This window comes from Mustela erminea, chromosome 10 (genome assembly GCF_009829155.1).
Source record: "Mustela erminea isolate mMusErm1 chromosome 10, mMusErm1.Pri, whole genome shotgun sequence".
NCBI lineage: Eukaryota > Metazoa > Chordata > Mammalia > Carnivora > Mustelidae > Mustela > Mustela erminea.
In genome coordinates this window covers 82,970,118-82,995,455 of record NC_045623.1, presented here as the reverse complement: position 1 = coordinate 82,995,455, position 25,338 = coordinate 82,970,118, and the positions used below count along the sequence as shown (strand labels likewise).

Genomic DNA, 25,338 nt, shown 5'->3' with positions numbered 1-25,338 from the left:
TGCCCCTGTGTTGCACTTCTGTTAAAAATCAGCTGACTATGTATGTGTCGGTTTATTTCTGAATTTCTGATCTGTTCCCTTGAATAGGGAACTATGTCTATTTTAATATGTCTGTTTTGTATATTTTAATATAGTACCAAATGTCTTGATTATTGTAGCTTTATAATGAGTCTTGAAGTCAGGAGTGTAAGTCTTTGAACTTTGTTCTTTTTCAAAATCATCATTTGCATATCCATATAAATTTTAGAATCAACTTGCCAGTTTTTACAAAAAAGCGTGCTAGAACTTTGGTTGGGGTTGTTCTGAATCCATAGGTCAGTTTGCAGAGAATTGATATTTTTGCAATTTTGAGCTGTCCTATCTATGAAGATGGTATTTTTCTCCTTTGTCTTTAATTTCTCTCAGCAGTGTTTTAGGGACACCTGGGTGGTTCAGTTCATTAAGCGGCTGCTTTCGGCTCAAGTGTGTGATCCCAGGGTCCTGGGATCGAGTTCTGCATCTGGCTCCCTGCTCAGCAGAGAGCCTGTTTCTCCCTCTCACTCTATGTGCTGCTCTCCCTGCTTGTACTCTCTCTCTGTCAAATGAATAAATAAAATCTTTATAAAACAACAACGAGTGTTTATACTGTTCAAGTCTCATACTTGCTAAATTTATCTAGTAAGTTTTTGAAATTTATTTTGATCCTGTTTTAAGTAGTAGTATTTTTTATTTCATTTTCTGGTGTTCATTCTCATATAAAAATAGAGATTTTTTTCTTTTATTTTTAATTTGTTTCTTAATATATATATTTTTTGTTTCAAGTTTTTCTTTAAATTCCAGTTAACATGATACTTTTTCTTTTTTGAAAAATTTTATATATTTCAGAGAGAGAGTGAGAGAAGCTGGGGAAAGGGCAGAGGGAGAGGGAAAGAATCTCAAGCAGATACCCCTGCTGCGAGTATTGTCCACTGTGGGTGGGCCTTGATCTCATGACCCTGAGATCATGACCTGAGCCAAAATCAAGAGTTGGGTGCTTAACCCCAGCACCCCAAGATTTCTTTTTCTTTATCGATTATATGTACTATGATTTTGCTCGATTAAAGTCTAGGATATCGTACCTTAGACAATCCTGTTATTTGTGAATAAAGATTGTTTTACTTTTTCCTTTCCAATCTTAATGCACTTTCTTTTTTCTTTTCTTTTTCAATGTATTGTACTAGCTAGGATTTTTTAATATATTGTACTAACTTCAGTACAGTGTTGAAATATTCGTGATGAGAGCAGATTTTCATGCCTATTCTCTATCTTAGGGCAAGTGTTCAGTCTTGCCATAATAACTGTGATATTACTTGTAGGTTTCTTGTGGATAGCCCCTATCAGGCAGGAAGTTCGCTTCTATTTTTAATTTGCTGAAAATTTTTATCATGATTTGTGTTAAATTTGTCAGGTGGCTCTCTTGAATCTATTGAGATACTTACCTAGTTTTTCCTTTCTGAGTCTATTAAATGATGACATACATTAATTCTTAAAACGGTCAACTAACTTTGCATTCATGGGATAAACCTTACTTTATTCTGATGTATTTATTCTTCTGTCTGTTGCTGGATTCAGGTTGCCAATATATTGTTAAGGTTTTATAAATGTTTCCATTGAAGAGAGAGATTGATCTGTAGTCTTTTTTTTTTCTTTTCAGAGATTTTATTTATTTGACAGAGAGAGATCACAAGTAGGCAGAGAGGCAAGAGAGAGAGAGAGAGAGAGGAGGAAGCAGGCTCCCTGCCGAGCAGAGAGCCTGATGCGGGACTCGATCCCAGAACCCTGATATCATGACCTGAGCTGAAGGTAGAGGCTTAACCCACTGAGCCACCCAGGTGCCCCTGATCTGTAGTCTTGTAATGATTCTTTGGCCTTGTTCTCAGCATAATGGTAGCATTGTACAGTGAGTTGGTGTTTACTCCTTTTCTGTTTTCTAAAATAAAATTGATAGAATTTAACTGGTGGGTCTACAGGGGTTTTGTAGGAAAGTTTTAAACTATGAATTAAATGTTTATGGCTGTTTAGGTTATCTCTTCTAGAGCAAGCTTTGTTAGTTTGTGTCTTTCAGGAAATTCCTTCATCTGCCTTATCAAGTTTATGGGCATGACTGCATTCTCTTAACTCCCCTTTTAATGTACCTAGGGTCAGGTATTGGTAATTTATGTTTTCTGTCTTTTTTTTCCTGATCATTCTAGCTAGAAATGTATTGATTTTTTTTTTAAATTTTTTGAAAGAACCAGCTTTTTAATTTTATTATTTTTATCCTCTGTCCCATTTTTATTGATTTTTTTTCCTTATTATTTCTTTAATATTCCTTACTTTGGGTTTTATCTTATTTATTTATTCATTTATTTTTAGTGTGTGGTAGAGACAGACAGAGAAAGGCAGACATAGGGAGAGGGAGGTGAGCAGGTGAGCAGGCTCCATGCCCAGTGTAGAGCCTGATGTGGGGCTTGATCTCATGACCCCAAAATCATGACCTGAGCTGAACTCAAGAGCCAGATGCTTAACTGACTGAGCCATCCAGATGCCCTCTTACTTTGGGTTTTAATGTGGTCTACTTTTTTCTAGTTTCATAAAGTAAAGCTTTGATTCTTGATTTTAGACTTTGATTTATTTTTCATAGAAACATTTTAATATTATAAATGTCATTGTAAGTTTTAGTACTGTGGGGGAAAAATTGATGTCTTCATTTTCACTGAAGTTCAGAATACTTTCTAATTGCATTTGTGGTTTCTTCTTTGACCATGGGTATTTATAAATGTGTTGTTTAATTTCTAATTCTCGAGGATTTTCTTAACATCATTTCTTTATTGGTTTCTAGTTTGATTTGATTGTAATTAGAGAATATATGGGGTCTTTTTTGTATCCCAGAATGGATCTGCTCATCTGTTCCATGAAGTAGACCTGAGTGGTAATAACGGTTATTCATACCTTATTGGGTGGGTTCAGTATCTGGAACATAGTGAGTACTTAATGTTAGAAATTATTAGAGTTCTGCATTTCAGCTCTCTCTTTTTTTCTTTCCTCATGTGGTTTTGATTAACCTCTAAAACTCTTTCTAGCTTGAAGAGCTTGAATCTTTAGTTAATTGTGTGTTCTGTAAATTTATTTTCTTCATTCATTGAGAACTGTGTTTCTTAAAGATTCATAACTAAATTTTATATTCTGTGAATTTTTGAAATTCTTACAGGGACGGAAGAAGTCTATAGTAGCTGTGGAGCCCAGAAGTCTTATTCAAGGAGCCTTTCAGGGGTGTTCAGTGTCTGGGATGACACTGAAATACATGTATGGGGTAAATGCCTGGAAGAACTGGGTTCAGTGGAAAAATGCCAAGGAAGAGCAGGGGGATCTGAAATGTGGCGGTAAATACACAGCATGAATTTGTGTCTTGATTGAGAGGGTTGGGGTTATATAATTCAAGTCATCAGTCTATACAAAAGGGATACCTACTAGGTCAAAAACTGCATAAAACTTTGGTTTTGGTGTTAAATTTTCCCATTTTTATTTAAACTTCTTATTTCTTTTTCTCTTCTTGTCAGGTATTGAACATGCTGCATCTAGCCCATGTTCTGACTCTTTAGGAAGTTCTCAAGACCATGCACTCTCTCAAGAATCCTCAGACCCAAGCTGTAGAGGTAAAATCATTTCTCTCTTTGTAGTCTGAATTCTCTGAATCACTTTTAATATTATTGCCAATTTTAAATTTGTAAATGGGAATATTTGAGATTGTTTAAAATTTGGAGTTTTATGGTAAAAGAGAAATTAATATCCTGTTCTCAATTATAAAGAGCTTGTTATAAAGGTAAGGTTGTATGGGCATGAATCTGTTACACAAATATGAGGAATTGTGTTCCTTTCTCTAACATTATGTGGGTGACTCAAATCTGTATTCTTGAGCCCTTATCTGTAAAATAACCCATATGGAACCCAGTGTAACACTTCTGCTTCTGGTGGTGGTGTTGAGAAAAATACCTGGAAAAGCCTTTTCTCTTCTGTGGGAATTTTTCCTAATAATAACCTCTGTGAGACTGGGTGCCAGGAAATTTGGGACCCAATAAACAATTCACATAGAGCAGCAGTGTTTAATTTTAGAGCCTACTTGAACTTTTTTCTTCCCTGGTATTGAAGTTCCTATTCTAAACTTTTGTTTTTAGTTTTTATTTTCTTTTTTATTATCTGTGTTTTATGTAAGATACTTGCTGTAATCTTTGTGGAATGAGATGGGCATGGCAGGAATGGATGAATATGTCTTTGTCACTAGATATTTTGCCTCTTTCCAACTATACCTTCTTTTTAACAACCAGGTAATTGCGTGCACTCTTGGCTTCATCTCAGTCCACCCTGCTGGCTTTTAGGTACATGTCACTCTCCTTATTGGAGCAGTTACTGGCTGCTGTGGTCTGTGACTGACTCACTGAGTTCCTGCAGATCATGTGTAATCTCTGCTGAGTGATAAAAGTATACTTCTGTGAGGGAGGTTTATTATGCCCTTTAACTCCCAGTTTGAACCACAACACTCTTTGTTTTAAAGAAGAAAGGGGTAGGGAGAATGAAGAGGTAATATTATATTAGACTATCAGGCCTAAATGCGATAACCATAGGAGATGCCTACTCATTTCTGCTATTCATTCATCCAAAAAGTACTGAATTTATGTACCAGGTATGTACCATGCATGGTAGTTAGTTACTTTGGTGAAAAGGTCAAACATGGTCCTTGCCCTTCTGAACCACCATTTACCTTTTGCAAAACCAAATCAGGGAAGCTCAGGTGCGTCTTTGAAAACATGCAAACTTGTCTAAATGCAGAATAGCAGTGACTAGAAAGAGTGCTTCCACTTTAATCCGAATTGAAGTAGAGTCTCTATTGGAGTAGTTTCTCTACATATCAAATTGTAGGATCTGCAATTTCTGTAGGATCTCTGCAAATCAAATTGGGTCACTCTCCTGGTAAAATTAATTCAGTTCCTAGTTGTCTTCAAAGCCTTAATATGCTAGGTTAGATTTATGACAGTCTACCCTGATCTACCCTTCTTGATTTTTTCCTGTACATCTGAGTCCCCTCAATCTTCATTTTTCTGTATTCAGCATTTCTAGGGGCATGAAGATGTTGTATGTTATTTGAAGTGTTCTCTATTCTAATCTGAGTTAGAGGAAGTTACACAGCATTTTTATACAGATACTCTCAGAACCTTTAATAAACCCCTTTTTATATATCTTTGAAAATTCTTTAGACACTGATATAATATGCTGCTGTTTTCTAAATTTATCAGATCTTAGAATCCCGGTTTTCTCCAGCTCTCATGTTACTAGTATTTTGTGGAATACTTTGGTGAATATTTTTATGTCCTTAGATTACCATTCTTTATTCATTTGTTTAACTCTTTTAAACCTTTCAGGGTCTGGCATTTGTGTCGCATCCTCCAGAATCTCACCTGACCCTTCCCTATCAGATAGATGGTCCTCATTTGCTTTCCTAGAATCCTTCTTAAATTCAACCCCTGTCATAGCACGTGGTACACATGGTGCACTGCATTGTTTTTCTTTCTTTAACTGAAAAAGCCTTGAGATCGGGTTTATCTGTAATCCATGTATTCACCAGTGTACACTACAGTGCCTGAGCCCACAGTAGTAGTCAGTAGTTTTTCAGTGAATAATGTTACTGTGTTTCTCATAAGTTAATGTTTTTTAATAAGTTAATATTTCAGATGTTTTCTACCTTTTCGTAGTCCGTTCTATCAAGCTGAAGGAAGATATTCTGTCCTGCACTTTCGCTGAGTTGAGTTTGGGTTTATGCCAGTTTATCCAAGAGGTGCGGAGACCAAATGGTGAAAAATATGATCCAGACAGTATCTTATACTTGTGCCTTGGAATTCAGCAGGTATCAGTTTCAGTAATTGTTCTAAAATATATTGCGTTTTTAATAATTTTGATAGCTCCTTTGATTCAAGTTGAAAAATTATAGTGTATGTGGTCCTTTGGTATTGCTTTTATACTCTGTTCTTAATGAACCACTTCCCTGGTTTAAAAGTCTCGATCATATCATAAGTCAAATTGAGACTGTTAGTAGAAGAACAGAAATTGAGGATAGTGCATTTTATTCAGTTATGGACAAAAAAGGCAAAAATAACAAAATTCACAAAAAGTGACATAGGTGACTGTATGTGTATATGTGTTTATGTAGATCATGTGGTTTCATTAAAAATTTTTTAAATGCATATTAAAATAACAGAGGTACCTGGGTGGCTCAGTCGGGTAAGCAGCTATCTTCAGCTTAGGTCATGATTCCAGGGTCCTGGGATCGAGCCCAATGTTGGATTCCCTACTAAGCAGGGAGTCTGCTTCTCCTCTGTCTTTTCATGTGCTCTTTCTCTCAAGTAAAGAAATAAAATCTTAAAACAAAATAAAAACATATACCATTATTTGTCTATCACATTAGCAAAAAAAAATTATAACAGTTTTTGTTGATATGAATTCTGTGAAGGGAATTTGCCTTCATAGCTGTTGGTAATTAGTACACACTTTCTAGAAAGCAGTTTTGAGCACATGTTTCAGGAATATTTTTGAATGTTCATACTCTTTCGCCAGTAATACTTTCTGGGAATCTGATAGGGCTAATACTCTGAAGTTCAGACATCGTTTGCACAAAATCAGAAATAACTTCAGTGCCCCCCAGAGATTTTATTTACTTATTTGACAGACAGAGATCACAGGTAGGCAGAGAGGCAGGCAGAGAGAGAGAGAGAGAGAAGGAAGCAGGCTCCCCTCTGAGCAGAGAACCTGATGCGGGGCTCGATCCCATGACACCGGGATCATGACCTGAGCTGAAGGCAGAGGCTTTAACCCAGTGAGCCACCCAGACACCCCGCCCCCCAGAGTATTATGTTTAAGTAAATTATGGTATATTTATAAAGTTGCATGTTATGTAGCCAAAAAAAATTGTTCACAGAGTAACTTCTGATAACATGTAAAAATATAATATTAAAGCATTAAATGAACAAAATGAGAGTATGAATTCTGTGTGCTTTGGTATATGTTAACATACAGTGATTTAAAAACCAGTCCTATAAATATGTAATAAAATGAAATGCACCAAAATAGGTTGATAGTGGTTATCATCTTGGGTGGTAAGACTCTGGATGTTGTTAAATTTTTTTTTTTTCTCTATTTGCCAGATTTTCTTCCATTTGTATGGTGGGGAGGATATTCTTTTATTTAGGCATTCATTCCTAAAGTTTTGTTTTTAAATTATAAAAGTAGTGTGTGCTCAGTGTAACTGTTAAAACAGTGAGTTGAACGCATATAAGGATAATTTTTTCTCTTTCATTCCCAGTCTCTGATAACCAGTGTTGCATCTGTCCTTCTGTGCCACACATTTATGAATGTGTATAGATATTTTAGATGTGTTTAGTTTTTAGCAAATGGGGTTGTTACCATACACATTCTTTTGCAGCTTACTTTTCTCAATCTGTGTGTCCCACCAGGTGAGTATAAATCAAATTGCTTCCTTTATAAAAGCAAGCAGCATAATACTGCAGAATATGAGTATACCAGTTATTCACCCTTTCTTCTTTTAAAGTATTCAGGTTACTCCCCCTTATTCTTAAAAACAGTGCTTTGGTAAATATTTTACTTGAATGCCTGATAAACTGGCGCTTTTATTTTTAGGTTAAAGCATATATAGGTTTTTCTTTCCTTCTTTCTTTCCTTTTTTTTAAAGAAGATTTTATTTATTTATTTATTTATTTGACAGATAGAAATCACAAGTAGGCAGTGAGGGAAGCAGGGAGGCAGTCTCCCTGCTGAGCAGAGAGCCCGATGTGGGGCTCAATCTCAGGACCCTGAGATCATGACCTGAGCTGAAGGCAGAGAGGCTTTAACCCACTGAGCCATTCAGGTGCCCCTCTTTCTTTTTCTTTTTCTTTTTTTTTTTAAGATTTCATTTATTTATTTAAGAGAGACACAGCATGGGCGCGGGGAGAGGCAGACGCTCCATTAAGCAGGAAGCCAGAGGTGGTAGGGCTTAATCCTGGGATCCTTGAATCATGACCGCACCTGAAGGCAGATGCTTAACCAACTGAGCCACCTAGGCACCCCCAAATACAGATTTTCATTTTACTACCCAGAATGGTTAATTTACAGCGTTACCAGCAGTGTTATGCATGCCCATTTCTTGAATTCTCTTCTTTTTAATGTTGTTATGGTCTAGGTTCCAGTTTGTATTTTCCAGTTTTATAAAGTAGAATCTTTTTATGCTGTTGGTCATTCAGATTTTTCCTTTCCGTCTCTAGGATCTCTTTTATGTTGGGGATAGGAACTCTGATGTAAATGCTTGAAACAGGTTTTTCCAGTATATTTTTGTCTTCCAGTTTTTGTTTGTATATTTGCCATTTAAAAATTTTTCATTTTTACATAGTTTAATAATCATTTATTTCCCTTTAAAATTCCTGGTTTTTCTGTGTTGCTTAATATGGACTTCCTACTTTTAAGTACTCAAATTCTCATTAATTTATTTCCAAAAAATAATTTTTTAAGATTATCTTTAATACATCTGAAATTCACTTTTGTACATGATACAAATCTATTTCTGATGAATAATGTTTGCAATGGTATCTAGTTATGCAAGCTGCATTCACTTCCCCTAGATTCAAAAGAGTGCTTTCGTTATTTAATTATTGCTCCCTTTATATTTTGGTTCAGTTTCTTGATTGTAAAAGATAATTTTTAAAATCAGCATACGAAAGGACTTTTGTAGGTTCTTTCAACCAATAAAATTTATTACCATGTGTGCATTTTGGTTAGGTAAAAATTGTGAAGACTCTAAACAGACTTCCTGTACTTATAGAGTTTATGATATTATGAATCTAAAGAACATTTTGTGGTTTTATCAGTGGAGATGTCAAGTGTGGTAGTGATCCCTGTTCTGATTTGAATATAATCAAAACGTTGTTGCTGTGATTTCAGTCAAAAACATTTGACTGCTTTGCATACCAAATACTCTGGTATCTATAAAATACTCTCTAATTTATGAGATAAGTCATAAACTTATGAAAGTTTTTTCTAGTGTATTTATCATGTTTATAGTTATAAATGAGTATAAAATACTAATAAAAAGATTATGTAAGTTAATAAATTGTCAGCTGATTGTTTTAGAAAATAAATATTATGAGCCTTTTACCAATTTTGACAAATAATAACTTTCCTGGAAAGATTTTTAAAGTTACTTATGTTGACATCTCAAATGTCTTGCTTTTTTTCTGATTATAAAAATAATTTTGCTTATTGTAAAGAATTTTGGAAATACATAAAAATGTAAAGAAATAAACTAAATTCAACTGAAATATCAACACCTGGGCCACCACTGTTAACATTAGCCAAGAAGGGGGATGATTGACAAAAGAAACAAATAGACAAGTAACAAGGAAAATCAACAGCCAACAGATGTAATATACAGGAATGCCTAACAATCATTTACTGTGTTTGCTATGTATTAATATAAGCTTATTTCATATTTTAACTCATTTATTTGTTAGTGTGCCCCTCTGATGTGTAAGGACTCTCATCATCACCATTTTCTGCTGAGGCACAGTGAGTTAAAACTTGCCTGAAGTTCCCAGGATATTAATTGGCAGGGCCAGGGTATGAATCCAGATGGTTTATTTTCAGAGTCTGACCTTACGATCACTTTGGTGGACCACCTCTCTAATATGAAGGGTGTTCAACTATAACCAAAGAAAAATTTCACCCATTAGGCTGATTAAAAATTGAAAGATTGAAAAGTTTGGTAATACCAAGTATTAGTGAAGATAGGTGTACATTTTTCTTGTGTGGGGGCCTTTTCAGAGGGCAAGTTGATGTGACTATTAAAACTTTAAATGGATGGAGGGGTGCGTGGCTGGTTCAGTGAGTGGAGTATGCAACTCTTGGTCTTGCGGTTATGAATTTGAGTCCCATGTTGAATATAGAGATTACTTCAAAATCTTAAAACAAAACAAAACTTTAAATGCATGTAGATTCTTCCATCTAGTAAATCCATTGATCAGTATTTTTCCCCAAAGAAATGCACACACTTGTACATAGACATGTACTGGTATTTTCATTGTAGCATTGTTTTTAACAGCAAAAAATTGGAAACCATCTTTATGTTCATCAAAATAATAATCGTTCAATCATCTATAATCTGTCTGTACTGTTGAATACTGTAGAGTAGTTAAAAAGCAGTGAATTACTTTTATATATATTTACATGGAAAACTCTTAGAGATATATTTTTAAAGTAGTGTAGTGCAATATTTATGTTATGATAAAATACACTATCATAAAACTTAACCATTTTAAAGTGTACAATTCAGTGGCATTTAGTACATTCAGGATGTTGTACAATCTCATCACTATGTTGCTCTAAACTTTAATACCCTAAATGGAAATATCATTCCCATTAAGTAGCTACTCCCTCTTACCTCCTCCGTTTCATCTCTGGCAACCTAAATCTGCTTTCTATCTCTATGGATTTGCCTATTCATTTGAATAGAATTACACAATTTTATTTGGCCTTTTGTGTCTGGCCTCTTGCAACATAGAGTTCACCTATGTTGTAGCGTGAATCAGTACTTCACTCCTTTGGTGTACAAATTATTTAATGCTTGGGTATACCACATTTTGTTTATTTACTCATCTGTTTATAGACATTTGAGCAGTTTCTATCTTTTGGCTATCACGAAAGGTGAATGATACTGTGAACGAACTGTGAACATTCATGTACAGGATTTTGTTTGAACGTCTGTTGTTAGTTCTTTTGAGTCTTATACCTACAGGTGGAATCGCATGGTCATGTGGTAACTCTATGATTAGCTTGTTGGAAAACCACCAAACCATTTTCTATAGTGGCTGTACCATTTTATGTTCTCAGCAACAGTGTATGAGGGTTCTATTTGTATTCCATAGCCTTGCCAACATTTGTTAATTTCCTTTTTTCTTAATAGTCATCTAATGGCTGTGAGGTGATATCTCATTGTAGTTTTGGTTTGCCTTTCCCTAATGACTAAATGCCATTGAGCATTTTTTCATGCGCTCATTGCCCATTTCTTTTTGTCCTCTTTGGATAAATATTTAAGTCTTTTGCTCCATTTCTGTATTGGGTCATTTGTCTTTTTGTTATTGAGTTGTAGGATTTCTTTTTATATTCTGAATATTAAACCCTTTATCAGATAATGTGATTTGCAAATATTTTTTCTTAGTCTCCAGGTTTTCTTTTCATTCTCTTGTTAGTATACATATGTATGCATAAAAATATACATAAAAGTTTTGTATTTTGATGTTCAGTTTTCCTGTTACTTGTGCTTTTGGTGTTTTATCTAAGAATCCATTGTCAAATTGAAATTCATGAAAATTTACCCCTCTGTCTCCTTTTAAGAGTTTTATGGTTTTAGTTCTTATATCATTGATTCATTTTGAGTTCTTTTTTAAATCTCATGCAGGGTAGGGATACGTGTTAGTTAGGGATAACTGGGTATGTAGATATCACCTTTTGTTGAAGAGACTGTTCTTTTTCCATTGAATGGTTTGTCTTAGCATCCTTGTTGAAAATCATTTGACATGTGTTCATTTTGGACTTCCAGTTCTAATACATTGGTCTGCATGGTTAATCATACGGCAATATACACTATTTTGATTACTGTTGCTTTGTACTAAATTTTGAAATAGAGAAGTGTGATTCTTCAAGGCTCCTTGCAATTCCATATGACTTTGAGGATTGGCTTTTCCCTTTCTACAAAAAAATAAAAAATTAAAAAATTGAGATTTTGATAAGATAGTACTGAATCTGTAGATTGCCTTTGGCAATATTGCCATTTTACTAGTATTCTCTTCAGATCCATGAATATGAGGTTTTTTTTTTTTTTAAAGAGTTTGTTTATTTATTTATTTATTTATTTATTTATTTATTTGACAGACAGAGATCACAAGTAGGCAGAGAAAGAAGGGGGGAGCAGTCTCCCTGCTGAGCAGAGAGCCCGATGGGGGGCTCAATCCCAGGAACCTGGGATCATGACCTGAGCCTAAGGCAGAGGCTTTAACCCACTGAGCCACCCAGGCACCCCATGAGATGTTTTTCTTAAGTATTCTTTAATTTCTTAACTTTTTTTTTTCCTTCTGGTAGTTTTAAGTGTGTCAGTCATGTACCTCCTTGGTTGTATTTATTCTAAAGTATTCTTTCTGATACAATTGTAAATTGAATTGTTTTCTTAATTTCCTTTTTGGATTGTTCTTTGCAAGTGATTTTTCTGTTGCTTGTATCCTGTTAACTGCTGAATTCATTTATTAACTCTAATAACAATTTCATGTGTGTGTATGTATGAGAATTTTCTGTATGTAGGCTTATGTCATTTATAAACAGGTAGTTTTACTCTTTAGAACCTTTCCTATTTGAATGCCTTTGTTTTTCCTGCCTGGTTACTCTGGCTAGGACTTCACGTACAATGTTAAATGGAAGTGGCAAGAACAGGCAATTTTGTCTTTTTCCTGGTCCAAGGGGGAAAGTGATTTTTAAAACTTTTATTTTATATGATTCATGCGTTTGAGTAAAGGTATAAAACTCAGCTCTGTATTTCTAATATGTGGTGAGTTGGAGTATGTCATTCTTCTACTTTCTCTGTATTTTAACTTTTTTCTGTAATGAGGATATATATTTTTAGGTTGTGAAAATTATTAAAAGAAGAAAAAGGTGAATACTTCTCAATAGTAAAACTGTAATCTGGCAATGTCATGAATTGCCTTTGAAGAGGCCTATTAAAAATGTATGTTGAAATGGCTTATAATTTTCACTAGCCAGAACAAATGTAACTAAAGTTTTTCTCCAGGTCACACATTGGATAGAAGAGCAGAAAACCAAAATAGCCATAGAAAAATAAGTCAAAAATACCGAATCTCAAAAACAGCAAAAGATTTTCGGCATGTAATTATACCTTGTGTTGTTCTGTAAATTCTCATATTATTTCTCTGAGTGATGTCATCTACCTGCCCTCTACCCTCAAGATGTTTTTTAGCAGTACTTTACCCACGTTGTTTCATGTTTCCCATTCTGTGAAATGATTCTTGGTTATAATTAGGATAGTATTATATCCTATAATTGGACTTGAACTTTTTGAAGGCTGGGTTGCAGGGCAGAGGCTGAGAGCTGTGGTTTAAAACTTGGGTATCTTTAGGTCCCCTGACACTAGCTAACTGAATTATTTCAAGAAGTGATCTAGTAACTAGGCTAAAAAACCAAAAACTTCTGAGAGTACATTTGCATTCAGATCCTGTTAGTTTGAAAAATGATTTGGAAAATACAAATTAGAACCAGTTTTTAGTATATCAGTTTCATGAACTGAGTAAAAGGTACTTGTAGTATTTATTATAATTATCCTGTATCATGCATGTTTTAAAAAGGAAATAGAAAATTTTACTTTGCAAGCTCAGTGGTTAGGATATTGATAGTTCATATGAAAAGGACCTTATAGTTTGCATCCTGGTATTTCAAGGTGTTTCCTTAAAATGGTTCACAATGTTAAGGGCAAAAATTAAGGGTAAACTTTATTCCTTCAAATAATCTTTTTTAAAAAGCTTGTGTTTTCTTTGTATCAACATATATGTTTCCATTTTTTCTCTTGTAGTACCTGTTTGAAAATGGTAGAATAGATAACATTTTTACTGAGCCCTATTCCAGATTTATGATTGAACTTACCAAACTCTTGAAAATATGGGAACCTACAATACTTCCTAATGGTAGGATGCTTATCTTTTATTTTGATTCTTTTCATGATATGCCTTCCTAAAGTGCTTAATTTTTATGATTATCTTTTTATAAATTGTTCAATTATACTTCTGTCTTGATTTATAGCATATTTGGACTTCTGAGGAGAAACTCTTTGGTTTATTATTGATTTTAGTAAAATTATAACTTCCATACAGTGTAACAAAAATAAAACTGGAAGTTGTATTTACTTTTTAGAAGCCATTTTTGGTTTGGTAGTGTCAGTGAAGTTGAACACTATACCAGCCGCTGACATATACTTTACTTCTAGACTGTAGAAGTAAGGCGGTGGACCTTCCTCAGTAGTTCGTTATCAGTACCCTGTACTGGTTGTTAGAGGAGTTAAGTCTTCATTGTTGAATTATCTTTGACCATACGTTGTTGGACAACTTCCTGATTTACTCCTGGTCTTAGGCTCCTTGGCTGTGAGCAGAGAGGTTGACCGTGACGTTTAGGATTTTGTGCCCCTTTTGGGCAGAGAGCACCTTTGAAACGTTCTGAGCAGGGTGGTGTCTTGATGCATTTAGCATCCAAAGAAGAGACAAGGGAGATAGAGTTGGAAGTAATAAATTCATGCTTGTGGTTATTCTCCCAAGAATAGAATGCATAAGCAGCAACAAAGAGGATTGGTGAGAACATGAGGAAGGACCTGCGTTTAAAGGCTGTCATGAGGAGTGTGCATTTAAAGGTGTACTCATCTTAACTCTTCTGTAGGACACCTGCTTTTCAAAAAGAATCCCATATATGTCATCACAGTAATCACTCTTAATGTAATTTAAAAATAAGAGGGTGTGTGAGGGAGGTAGCTGCCTTTTAATGATCTGAGTTAAAATGAAACTGAACCAGTTAATAGTAAGCATAATGATCTCAAACAGGAGTCTGCAAACTGCTTGATCTGGCATGCTTCCTCTTTCTGTATAGTCCTTGAGTTACAAATGGTTGGAGAAAATCTAAAGAAGAGTAATATTTTGTGAGAAATGAAAATTAAAATTGTATGAAATTTAAATTTCTGTGTATAAGTAAACTTTATTGGTACACACCACACCTGTTTATTTCCATATTGTCTGCTGCTCCCCATCTTCGGTAACAACAGAGTTGTTCAGAGCCTCCGTGTCCCACAGTACTTGAAATATTTACCATCTGGCCCTTTACAGAAAAAGTTAGCCAAACCCTGGTCTAAAATAACAATAGATTAAAACTGTTTCAGAGGATTGCTCATGGCGTCTGCTTCATTGGACTCATCTGCTCGCTCTTTGGGGTGCCTTTTCTGATTTTCCATAGAAGAGAGGAGGGGAGAGGGGAACAATGGGTCATTTCCTTTAATAGTCCTGTCTGAGAATTTATTACTTGGTCCTGTTTAGCGGGAGCTTAGTACTGTTACTGCTTTCCCCCTTCTTCGGTGCAGGTTACATGTTCTCTCGCATTGAAGAAGAGCATTTGTGGGAGTGCAAACAGCTGGGCGCCTACTCACCCATCGTCCTCTTGAACACCCTCCTTTTCTTCAATACCAAATACTTTCAACTCAAGAATGTGACTGAACACTTGAAGCTTTCCTTTGCCCATGTGATGAGACGGACTAGGACTCTGAAGTATAGCACCAAGATGACATATCTGAGGTTCTTTCCACCTTTACAAAAGCAGGAGTCAGAACCAGGTGTGTGGTGGAGTTTGTGAGATTTTTATTCGAAGTCTGGTTAGTATGTAAATAGAGACTTACCACAGAAGGATAACTAAAAATTCTAGACATGGAAGAGTATAGCTTTAGATGTAGCTTTAGAGTATAGATGCTTTTTTATTGCCACGGCTAGGTTAAAGACTTGCCACGATCACGTGCTTCACTGTACTTTTATTGGCTTTTAAATTAGAAATTCGGATTTAATGGTCAGAAGTAGAGCCCCAATAAATCTGTATTGTAAAACTTTCCAGAGAATTTAAACACACAGCTAAGAGTCAGAATCACTGATTTAGAGTTAATAGATCACCCAATCGCTAGTTTAAAGGAACCTAATTTTTAAACCTATTATTTTTAAATCTTGATTGATTGATTTTAGTTAATTTTTAGTTAAAAAAATAGTTAACTAAAACTCTTTATAGTTAATATTAACTGTCAATTTCTGAAGAAACTTAAAACCTGGCCTAGAGTATGCAGATGGTGTTTGACTTAATAATTTTCCAACTTTACAGTCGTGAAAAAGCGACATGCATGCATTCAGTAGAAACTGTACTTTGAATGTGGGTTTGGTATTTTCTTGGGCTAGTGGAATTCAATATGATCCTCACTTGTGATGCTGGGCGGCAACAGTCTGCAGCTCCCAGTCAGCCCAAGGACCACAAGGGTGGACAGTATGCTTATAGCCATTCTGTACCCAGTCAGCCCTTTCACTTTCTAGTATAGTATTTAATCAATGACATGAGGTAGTCAATACTTTATTATAAAATAGCCTTTGTGTTAGGGAATTTCTGCGGAGTTGTGGGCTATATAAGTGTTTCGAGCATGTTTTAGCTATGGTGTTTGAAAGGTTACATGTATTAAATACATTTTTGGTTCGGGGTGGGTTTATCAGGTTGTAACCCCATTGTATGTCAGGGAAGATCTGTATCAGTTTAGTACACAGAGGAGTAATGTCAGTGGTCAGAATTTTCTTCGAAGGTTTATGGTCTTACATTCCCAACACAGCCTACTCAGTAGTAGTTTGTTTTTAACATTTAAAAAAGCTAACATATTATGGAACTAGAAACTAAACATATTAATTCTAGCCAAAATTGTAAGTTCTAAAATTCCGAAAGTCAAGTTGTTACTTTCTTGGGATAAGAAAGTAATTAAAAATTACTGAAACTAAAGTCTGTAAAGAATAATTGTGATGTTCATGGTTGTGTTAACTTTTCTTTCAGTTGCTCCTTTCCTTTAGAAAATGTAACACCATTGTGCTTTTTCACCCCATGACTATGTCCTGTCTCCTTTATTTTGCTCATATATAGCCCACTTTATGCTCTTAATTGATATTGGGGGCGGGGAGAGGCAATCAGGTAACATTTCCCTGTTTTCTGATGAGGTGCTTTACAAGACTGGTAGTAAGTTCAGCTTCTTTTCTGAATGAATGAGTCTTTATATTTAGGTACCCTCTAAATAGAAAACTGGGGTGAATTTTAAGTAATAACTAATGCAGGAAGCTGGGGAAAGTTCTTTGCCACCTATTAAGAGCAGCTATAAGAAAAGAAGAAAACCTTTTTCTTCAGGTTTGCAGCAGATCCACCACCCACTAATATTCTCTTAAAGCCTGAATGGAGAAAGTAGGAAAGAAACAGCTCTACTTTCCATGTCTTCACCCTGGTTTCTTTTTGATAACCCTTCGTCTCTACAAAATTCTGTTGGGGAAAAGGGCTTGCCCTTTTCTTATCAAATGGTCAACTTGGAATTTCTTTTCCCAACAAAGATTCCATTTTTTATAATACTGTGACAGCTAGAAGAAACTTGATAATGCCCATTGGACTCTGATGCCCCACAGTAAAAATATTTTCAGGTGAAGAGGTGACAACTTCTCTCTTCATCTCTTCTGTAGAAGAGCACTTAGAACCCTTTTTTTCCCTTCTTTATCTTGCTGTGGCTTTAGATATACCTGATGAAATTTCATAGCAAAATCAGGTTCAGAATTAGGACCTAACTCTCTGTACCATGATTTTGCCATGCTAGACCCTTTTGATGAGCTGGAAAACATAAATTTTGCAGAATGGTGGCTTTGATTTGTTCAGTCCTATTAAGCAGTACTTAAAACACTGTCTAGGGCCTCCATAGGTGCTCAGTCAGTGCTCGTGGGAGGAGAAAGGACTGACAGTTCTGACTGGAAACAAAGCTCAGTGCCTGTCTTGAGACTGGAAGAAAAGATTCTTCTAATATTTTGATTATTATTTCCCATCTCAAGATAAACTAACTGTTGGCAAAAGGAAACGAAATGAAGATGATGAGGTTCCAGTGGGTGTGGAGATGGCAGAGAATACTGACAACCCATTACGATGTCCAGTCCGACTTTACGAGTTTTACCTGTCAAAATGGTAAGCAGCCTTCCTCCGGACTAGGTTCAGCACAGTTCAAAAAGTAGTTAACATGTCTTGGATTTAAGATACTTGAATATCAGAAATACAACTTTAGACAAGGTATATCTTTAATCTCCTTTTTGTCCCTTTTCTCATATCTGCCTGGATTTTGGACCCCAAAACAAACTGCTTTATCTTGATAATTGTTTTTCTAAAAATCTCTTCAAAAGCAAGAATCACAGCTATTGTTTGATCTTTACAACTGTTGCTCACCCTTTATGTGGTAACTGTGTTGTGATTTTGCTATTTATTTAGGAAAAATTTTAAGAGGAGACGTTGTACTCCTAAATCTGTAAATAGAAAAACAGTTTATTTTTAAGGAATTTCTATTTTTTGAATGGTCTTTCTCTTACAGAAACTTTAAGACTTTAGAGTTATAGGAGCCACACTAAAGCACTTTTTTCTCAGAGAAATGTAGTGACTGGGTTTGCCCCGTGGTAATGTGTACTGAATGCTCCTGGGGATCATTCCAGGATATTGGGTGCTGAGGATATGTGGTTCTCAGCCATAGTGTCATATGTGAGTTGAATTTTTTGTTGCTCCTAATAATGTTTTAAATACTAAAGTTCATGAACGACTTATACTTTGTCTTCTGTTAACATTATACTCACCTCCGGTGAGTATAGAAAGTGTGCAGTCACAGGTTGCACCAGGGGGTGAGTGCTTGTAAACTTATTTATCTCCCTGGGTGCATCGCTTATCTATGACATTAGTCACAGTAGGGAAAAAGGCGAGAGCCACTATATTAAAGAGTAGTTACATATTTCCTACATTTTCTGATCCCCAATTTCCTTAGTTTCTTTCTTTCTTTCTTTTTTTTTTCCCCTGTGGATAGTTCTGAAAGTGTGAAGCAGAGGAATGATGTGTTTTACCTGCAACCCGAGCGCTCCTGTGTTCCGAATAGTCCCATGTGGTACTCCACATTCCCGATAGACCCTGGGACCCTGGACACCATGTTAACACGTATTCTCATGGTGAGGGAGGTACACGAAGAACTTGCCAAAGCCAAATCAGAAGACTCTGATGTTGAATTATCAGATTAAAGTGGAAGTGGGGTTCCTATTTTCATACACATGGGTATGCACCAAACTGTGAATGCATCCAGCTTTGGAAAACGATGTACAAGTCCAAGTCCTCTTGACTTGATTATAAGATAATGGAAAACAGATGACTCGTGAACCACAGTGTGGATGTACAAATGAAAACTGAAGGAAAGAATATGAACCTGAGAAATGTTGTTCTTTGGCAGTGATATAGTTCTTAGACATCTTCAGAATGACTAACCAATTTCTCTGAGTGGTGCATAATCTTATTTTGTTTGGGAATAACAAATTGTGGAATATTTTTAAGGAAAACTGTTGTATAAAACTCTACCATAGTAACCTTAGACCTTAGAGAGGTAGCTTTGGAATCAAACCTTGGCTGCAGTAGGCTACTTGGGCAAGCCCTATGTGCACGTCAGGGGAGAAATCAGTGCAGAGCTAAGAGTGACATCAGATAAGGACTGTGGGACCCAGACTTGAAGACCCAATAAAAATACTCAACTTTTTTTTAAAAGGTAGAGAGTGATGTGGTCTTGATTTTGATTTTCACTGCCAAGCCAGTTCTGTGAAGGATAGAAGCCTCTGGTGCTTTTGCCATGGGCCCCTCACATCAGGGAAAAAGGCCTTCACTGCTGTTCACACAGTAATGTGTCCCTTCACTTTCTGGGTCTAGCCTTCTCAGCTGTGGGTCTAGATGTGGGTAAATTGAGGTAAAGGGGCTGAAACTCCACGAACTGATTATGCACACAGAAAATCTGTGGAGCCCATTAGACCCCAAGTGTCTTGAAATGTTTGTAGAAAACCCACTAAAATGCCCACTTCTCTGGGTGTCAGCCTTTATTGCTGCTGTCTCATAGCATGAGCTGTGGTACACAGAAATGGGGGTTCTTTTGTTTTCATTTTATCCCCAAATGGCAGCTTTTCTCTCATTGTTTTATCTTCCTGTTTCCCAGATCCTCTTATTTTATCTTTTGCACCAGTTTCTGGAGGCCCTTGTCATTTCAAAAAGAATAGTCTCTCTCCTTACTCTGGCAAACCTGTGAGTGATTCCACAAAGACACAGTATTACTTAGCTGTCAGAATTATGGTAGAAAAGGTCCTAGTACGTTCCTATAAAGCATTTGGAAGATGATCTTATTGCCCTAAGAAACTTGAAAATATGGATTCTGGGGTTAGGATACAAAGACATTGACTGTCTTGCATATCCACAGCAGGTCTTATAGCATTATTCCCGACTCTAGCTGTTGTAGTAGCTCTTTGAGGATTGCAAGTCATAGGTGTGTTTGGCATATCAATCCATCTCCCTCATCTCCATTCTCAGCTTCTACCCCAGAAAATTTTGACTCAAAGCTTTTATGTTGTTGGCCAATCACAGAACTTCTTTAGCTGAGGTGAATTTGACCCTGTAATAGAAATGCAAGAAGTCCAAAAAGCCTCTTAGAAATTTTAACCTTGAAAGACTTTTCAGTATATCCCATTTTTTAGATGGGGGTGGCAGGTGTTTTTTTTTTTTTTTTTTTAAATAAATGAAAGTCATTTAAGTACAATAAAAGTTTAAAAGTAGGCCTTTTGACGTTGTATACTGATGGTTCTGTCCCTCTGCCTGTAACGAATTTCGTTTTGGTTACCAGGAACTTTGTGAAAGAAGTAAATCTGCCCCAATTCTGTATGATTAATTCCATCTGTGTTTGTCATTTCTGACTGGAAAACTTCTTACATCCAGATCTTGTTTGATATGGAGGAAAAGCAACTGGATTGTCTGATAAGTCTGCCAATAAACTATCCAGAAACATCAGTTGTAATAGCCCCCATTATACAAATTTTATGGTTTGTATAAACACTAACATTTCCCCTTCTGTAGTTGTATCAAGAACAAATATTGTTGGCATAGTAGATATATTTGTTAGAAAACACCAGAGAGAAAAAAAGAAGTCTGTATTTTAACTGAGAACAGCTAATACCCAGGTCAATGACTGTATCAGGACTTCAATTGCATGTTAGTCCACAGAGTTGTCCAGACCCTAAATTAATACGTAAAAGAAAATCTTGATTAATTATTGGTCATTCTTCATAAGCATAGCTGTTGATATGTGTGTCAGACTATTTGCTTTTTAAAATTTTATTAAAATTATGTAAAATTGCATTTTTATTTCCAGGGGAGGGAAAAAAAACATCAAACAAGCAAAACATCTAAATTATCCTTTCTGTTCTTTTTTGTTTTTTAACCACTTTTGGGTTTTCCCCTTGCAGAAACTACAGAAATATTCCCTTAGAATAAAATAGTATATTTGTATTTGATGGGTGAGTTATTCCTTTTCTTTGTCTTGAACAAATTTTAAATATTTTTTTTCTGTTTAACCTTATGTGTATGAGCCAACAGATGGTATATTACTAAGAGAGAGCAGTTTTCAGGAAATAAATTATTTGGTTTTTACTTAGTGCAGTAAGCATATTGTTTCATTGTGAAGTTTTTTCACTTGTTTTCTTTTTCCATCAAAAGACTCGTTCCCATTTTTAGTTAATTAACTATAGGGAGAGCACTGAAAGCTTAGAAATACCAGGTAGTCTATAGGCATATGTTTCATTTCAAGCAAAGTTTTTTGAGATTTACAAAGCTTGCATCAGTTCACCTTGAATGATTCTGAAATTGTGAGACTGGGATAAAGAATATATATCTATTTCTTAAGGATAAATATGTAATTTGGAAATGTGAGACTAAATGGCATTTTCCATCAACTCTCACTCTATCTGGGTATTGTGCAGACCCACTATCAATTCCACATGGACTATTTCTGTCTACTGCCTTTTGGCATTCCTAATTTTGTAGAACAGGACTTTTCCAAGAAGTCTAAAGTAAAATGAGTTTCTACGTATGAATCCCAGTTTTCTATTAAATTCAGAATTTAATTTTCCATGCAAATTAAAAAGTTCACTGTCGTAGTGAGTTGAAATTTGAGGAAAGAATTAGGCACTAATTCCCCTAGTTCCTCCTGTGTATTATCATTGTTGAAAGAATAATCATTGAGAGGCATTGTTACAGAGTAGGAAGATCTGAGGCTTTGGAGCCTAGTCTTTCTACTTATTGGTTGTATAGCTTTAGGTAAATCACTTAACTACTGTGTGCCTCAGTTTTCTTACAGTGGGAATAAGAATAACTTTCATGAATTTGGCACATGTTAGGCTTTTGGATGTGATAGATTTTTTTATCATAACATTGCTAGGCATATAGCAAGATTTTAAATAAAGGTTAATCCCCTTCCTGCAGCCTGTATTTTCACTAAGTTCAGTGCTTCCGATTCTTTTTTTTTTTCCCCAAGATTTTATTGATTTATCTGACACACAGAGAAAGCACAAGTAGGGGGAGCAGCAGGCAGAGGGGGGAGAAGCAGACTCTCCACTGAGCAAGGAGCCCAGTTTGGTACTCGATCCCAGGACCCTGGGTTCATGACCTGAGCCAACAGCAGGTGCTTGTTTAACCTACTGGGCCACCCAGGCACCTCAGTGCTTCCAATTCTGCAAAACATAATATCCTATATGATTTGAATCAAATATTTAGAATAACTAAGTACCTTATGTAATCATAAGTTCTTTACTCATGCTTATATACATATGAAGAGTAATTGACATCACAGAAATCCACTGATAACTTACTACAGTTAGTTAGAAGAAGGAGGAAATACATGATATACCTTTTTTTTTTCAATTGCAGAAATTTCCGCAGTTGAATGAAACGAAATTTCATTTACTTAGTAATGGTTATATCCCATGATTTGGGAGCAAGACAACTATACAGCAATATAATCTCCCCACTTCTTCTTTCATTAACAGAACCCCGTATTCCTCTACCTTGTTTTAGCTAGGCAGTAGTTTCTTTGGTAAGCGCTTATATTTTCCAGGCTACTTTGCAACTGTGAACATGGGACTGACTTTTGACCAAGGGGATGGAAACCGTTTATAACTAGCAGGCCGCATCCTTAAATGGAAAGAAAGAGCTTGCCTTCGTCTTGTAATTTCCCCTTTTCAATGGGCCAGAATGTCACTACGCTCATGGCAGCCCAGTTCTGTCTGCGTGAGAAAGGGCAGCATATCAAAAGCACATTAACCTTGTAAGGCAGGGGCACTTCTCTACTGAACTGCCTGCTAGCGCAGACCTTCACATGAGAAAGACAGAAACTTTCTGTCTTACTTCAGCCATTGTTATTTGGTCTCTGCTAAAGTAAACAAATGAATTTCCTAACAGATTTACTACACCCAGGGTCATGCTACTGCTTAACATAGAACTAGAAATTCTAATCCTGACCATAAGGAAGAAAAAGAAAGAGACTGTCAGTATTGGAAAGAGAAAACTCATTATTTTTATTTTATTTATTTATTTTTTAAGTAATTTCTACACCCAGTGTGAGGCTCCAACTCATGACCCTGAGACAAGAGTTGGATGCTCCACCAGCCAAGCCAGCCAGGGCGCTTATGAAACTCGTTATTTTTAAGTCATATTTTCAGATGTGCAATGACACCTGTATTTAAGAAAACAGCAAACTCTGAAATATAAGTTTAAGAATGATAGCTACAAAATAGTTCATGAAAATTTCAAGCACTTTTCTACTAGAGCAGCAGCTAATTAGACAATGTGATTAAAAGGAAAAGATACTATTCACAGTAGCACTGAAAGCTATAAAGTATTTAGTAATTAAGTAATGTGCAAAAATCCTGTGTTTGTTTTAGTAGGTGGTGTTGGAAAACTGGCTTTTTACATGGAGAAAACAGGATACCTAACTAGCATCATGTCCAAAGGTGGGCTCTCAATGGATTTAAAGGTCTTAAATGTGAAAGGTAAAATTATAAAATTAATAGAAATATGGCAAATATTGTTGTGATCTGGGGGAGAGTAGGAACTTCTTAAATGAAATTCCCAAAGCACAAACCATATGGAGAAAATTTATATATTAACTTTGTATCAGAATTAAAGATAATTGTCAGTAAGAGATAGCAAACGGATGATAGACTCAGAGAAGACACAGGTTTCCCCACTCTCTGAAGGTACAGCATTCCTATGAAAACTTAAGTAAGCCAAAACAGTGTAGAATAGAAATCTCTATGGAAAATTTTAGCGTTCCCAGACCCAACCCCTCTTAGGTTTTTCTGATTCTTGGCACATCTTTCTAATAGATGCAGAAAATAAACCAAGATAAAGGACAGATGCTCCCAGACACCTTGCAGAGAGAGTTACGGAGACGGAGGTGGTTGATGCTGAGACGCTGAGGGTAGTTCCCAGGAAAGGAGCTTAGTGGTGTTGCTTTTGCTCTTTGGGGTGTGCACTGCCTCTGTAAGGACTAGCTGCAAAATTCAGAATGCTATTTTGGCATTGTGCCTTTTTTGTGAAAGTGAAAATCCTCTTCTGATATCTTTCGGTTAGCAGAAATGGGTACTAATGTAAGTTTTTGTAAAAGTGAAGTGGCTTAATACCAACTTTCAGAGAGTGGGAATACCTGTACTTGCAAAACTACCAAATGATATATATCTCGAATATACCCACAACTGCTGAATTGTAAAGAAAAGCGAACAAAGAATAATGAATACTTCATAGAAGGGAAACCCAAACAGGGAATATGTATGTGAAGAGATGTTCAGATTCCTTTAGTAATCATGGAATTTCTCTTCAGATCTATCAGTTCATGTCCTTAAGATTGGCCAAATAAGAAAAGTGAATAATGCCAAGTGTATTCGTATTAGGATATAAAAACCCTTACATATTGCAAGAATAACTGATCTGTATAGTTGACCCTTGAACAACGCAGGAGTTGGGCAGTAATCACACAGTTGAAAATCAGAGTATTAGTTTTGACTCCCCAGAAACGTAACTACTGATAGTTGTTGACTGGAAGCCTTACTGATTTAACAAATAGTCAATTAACACATATTTTGTGTATTATATGTATTATATGCTGTATTACAATAATGTGAAGAAGAAAAAAGAAAATGTTATTAAGAAAATCATGAGGAAGAGAAAATATTTATGGTACTGTGCTATGAAGTAATTCAAGTATATGTGGACCTTACAGTTCAAACTCATGTTTTTTGAGGGTCAACTGTATATCCAGTCTGGAAGGCAATCTTAAGCATCAAGATAGGAAAGTTTTGATAGCTTTTACTAAACAAAACAAAACAAAAAACCTCCCCTCCCCCCACTAAATAAAAGATTATTACCAAATGCATTTTATGTATCTATATAATTTGTATTATTATTCATTTAGTGAAATACATTGATCGAGTTTTCTGATCTCAAACCACCCTTGCATTCCTTGATGAAACCCTGGTTTTACATGTATTTTTAATATATACTTTTGGATTAGATATATAACCTTTACCAAGGACATTCCCTTCTATTTCTAGTTTGCCA

At 35.7% G+C, this 25,338-nt stretch overlaps 1 protein-coding gene across 1 annotated transcript in view; it reads left to right on the top strand.

The window, feature by feature from the left end:
• Positions 1 to 21,239, top strand: part of ZMYM4 (zinc finger MYM-type containing 4) — a 142,771-nt gene extending 121,532 nt beyond the window's left edge. Inside the window, 7 exon segments of the mRNA XM_032361592.1 lie at positions 3,209 to 3,380; positions 3,558 to 3,653; positions 5,745 to 5,896; positions 13,667 to 13,778; positions 15,212 to 15,460; positions 17,727 to 17,856; positions 18,734 to 21,239. Of these exon segments, the coding sequence (XP_032217483.1) occupies positions 3,209 to 3,380; positions 3,558 to 3,653; positions 5,745 to 5,896; positions 13,667 to 13,778; positions 15,212 to 15,460; positions 17,727 to 17,856; positions 18,734 to 18,941 (1,119 nt within the window). The 3' untranslated portion in view covers positions 18,942 to 21,239.
• The last annotated feature ends 4,099 nt before the right edge of the window (positions 21,240 to 25,338 follow it).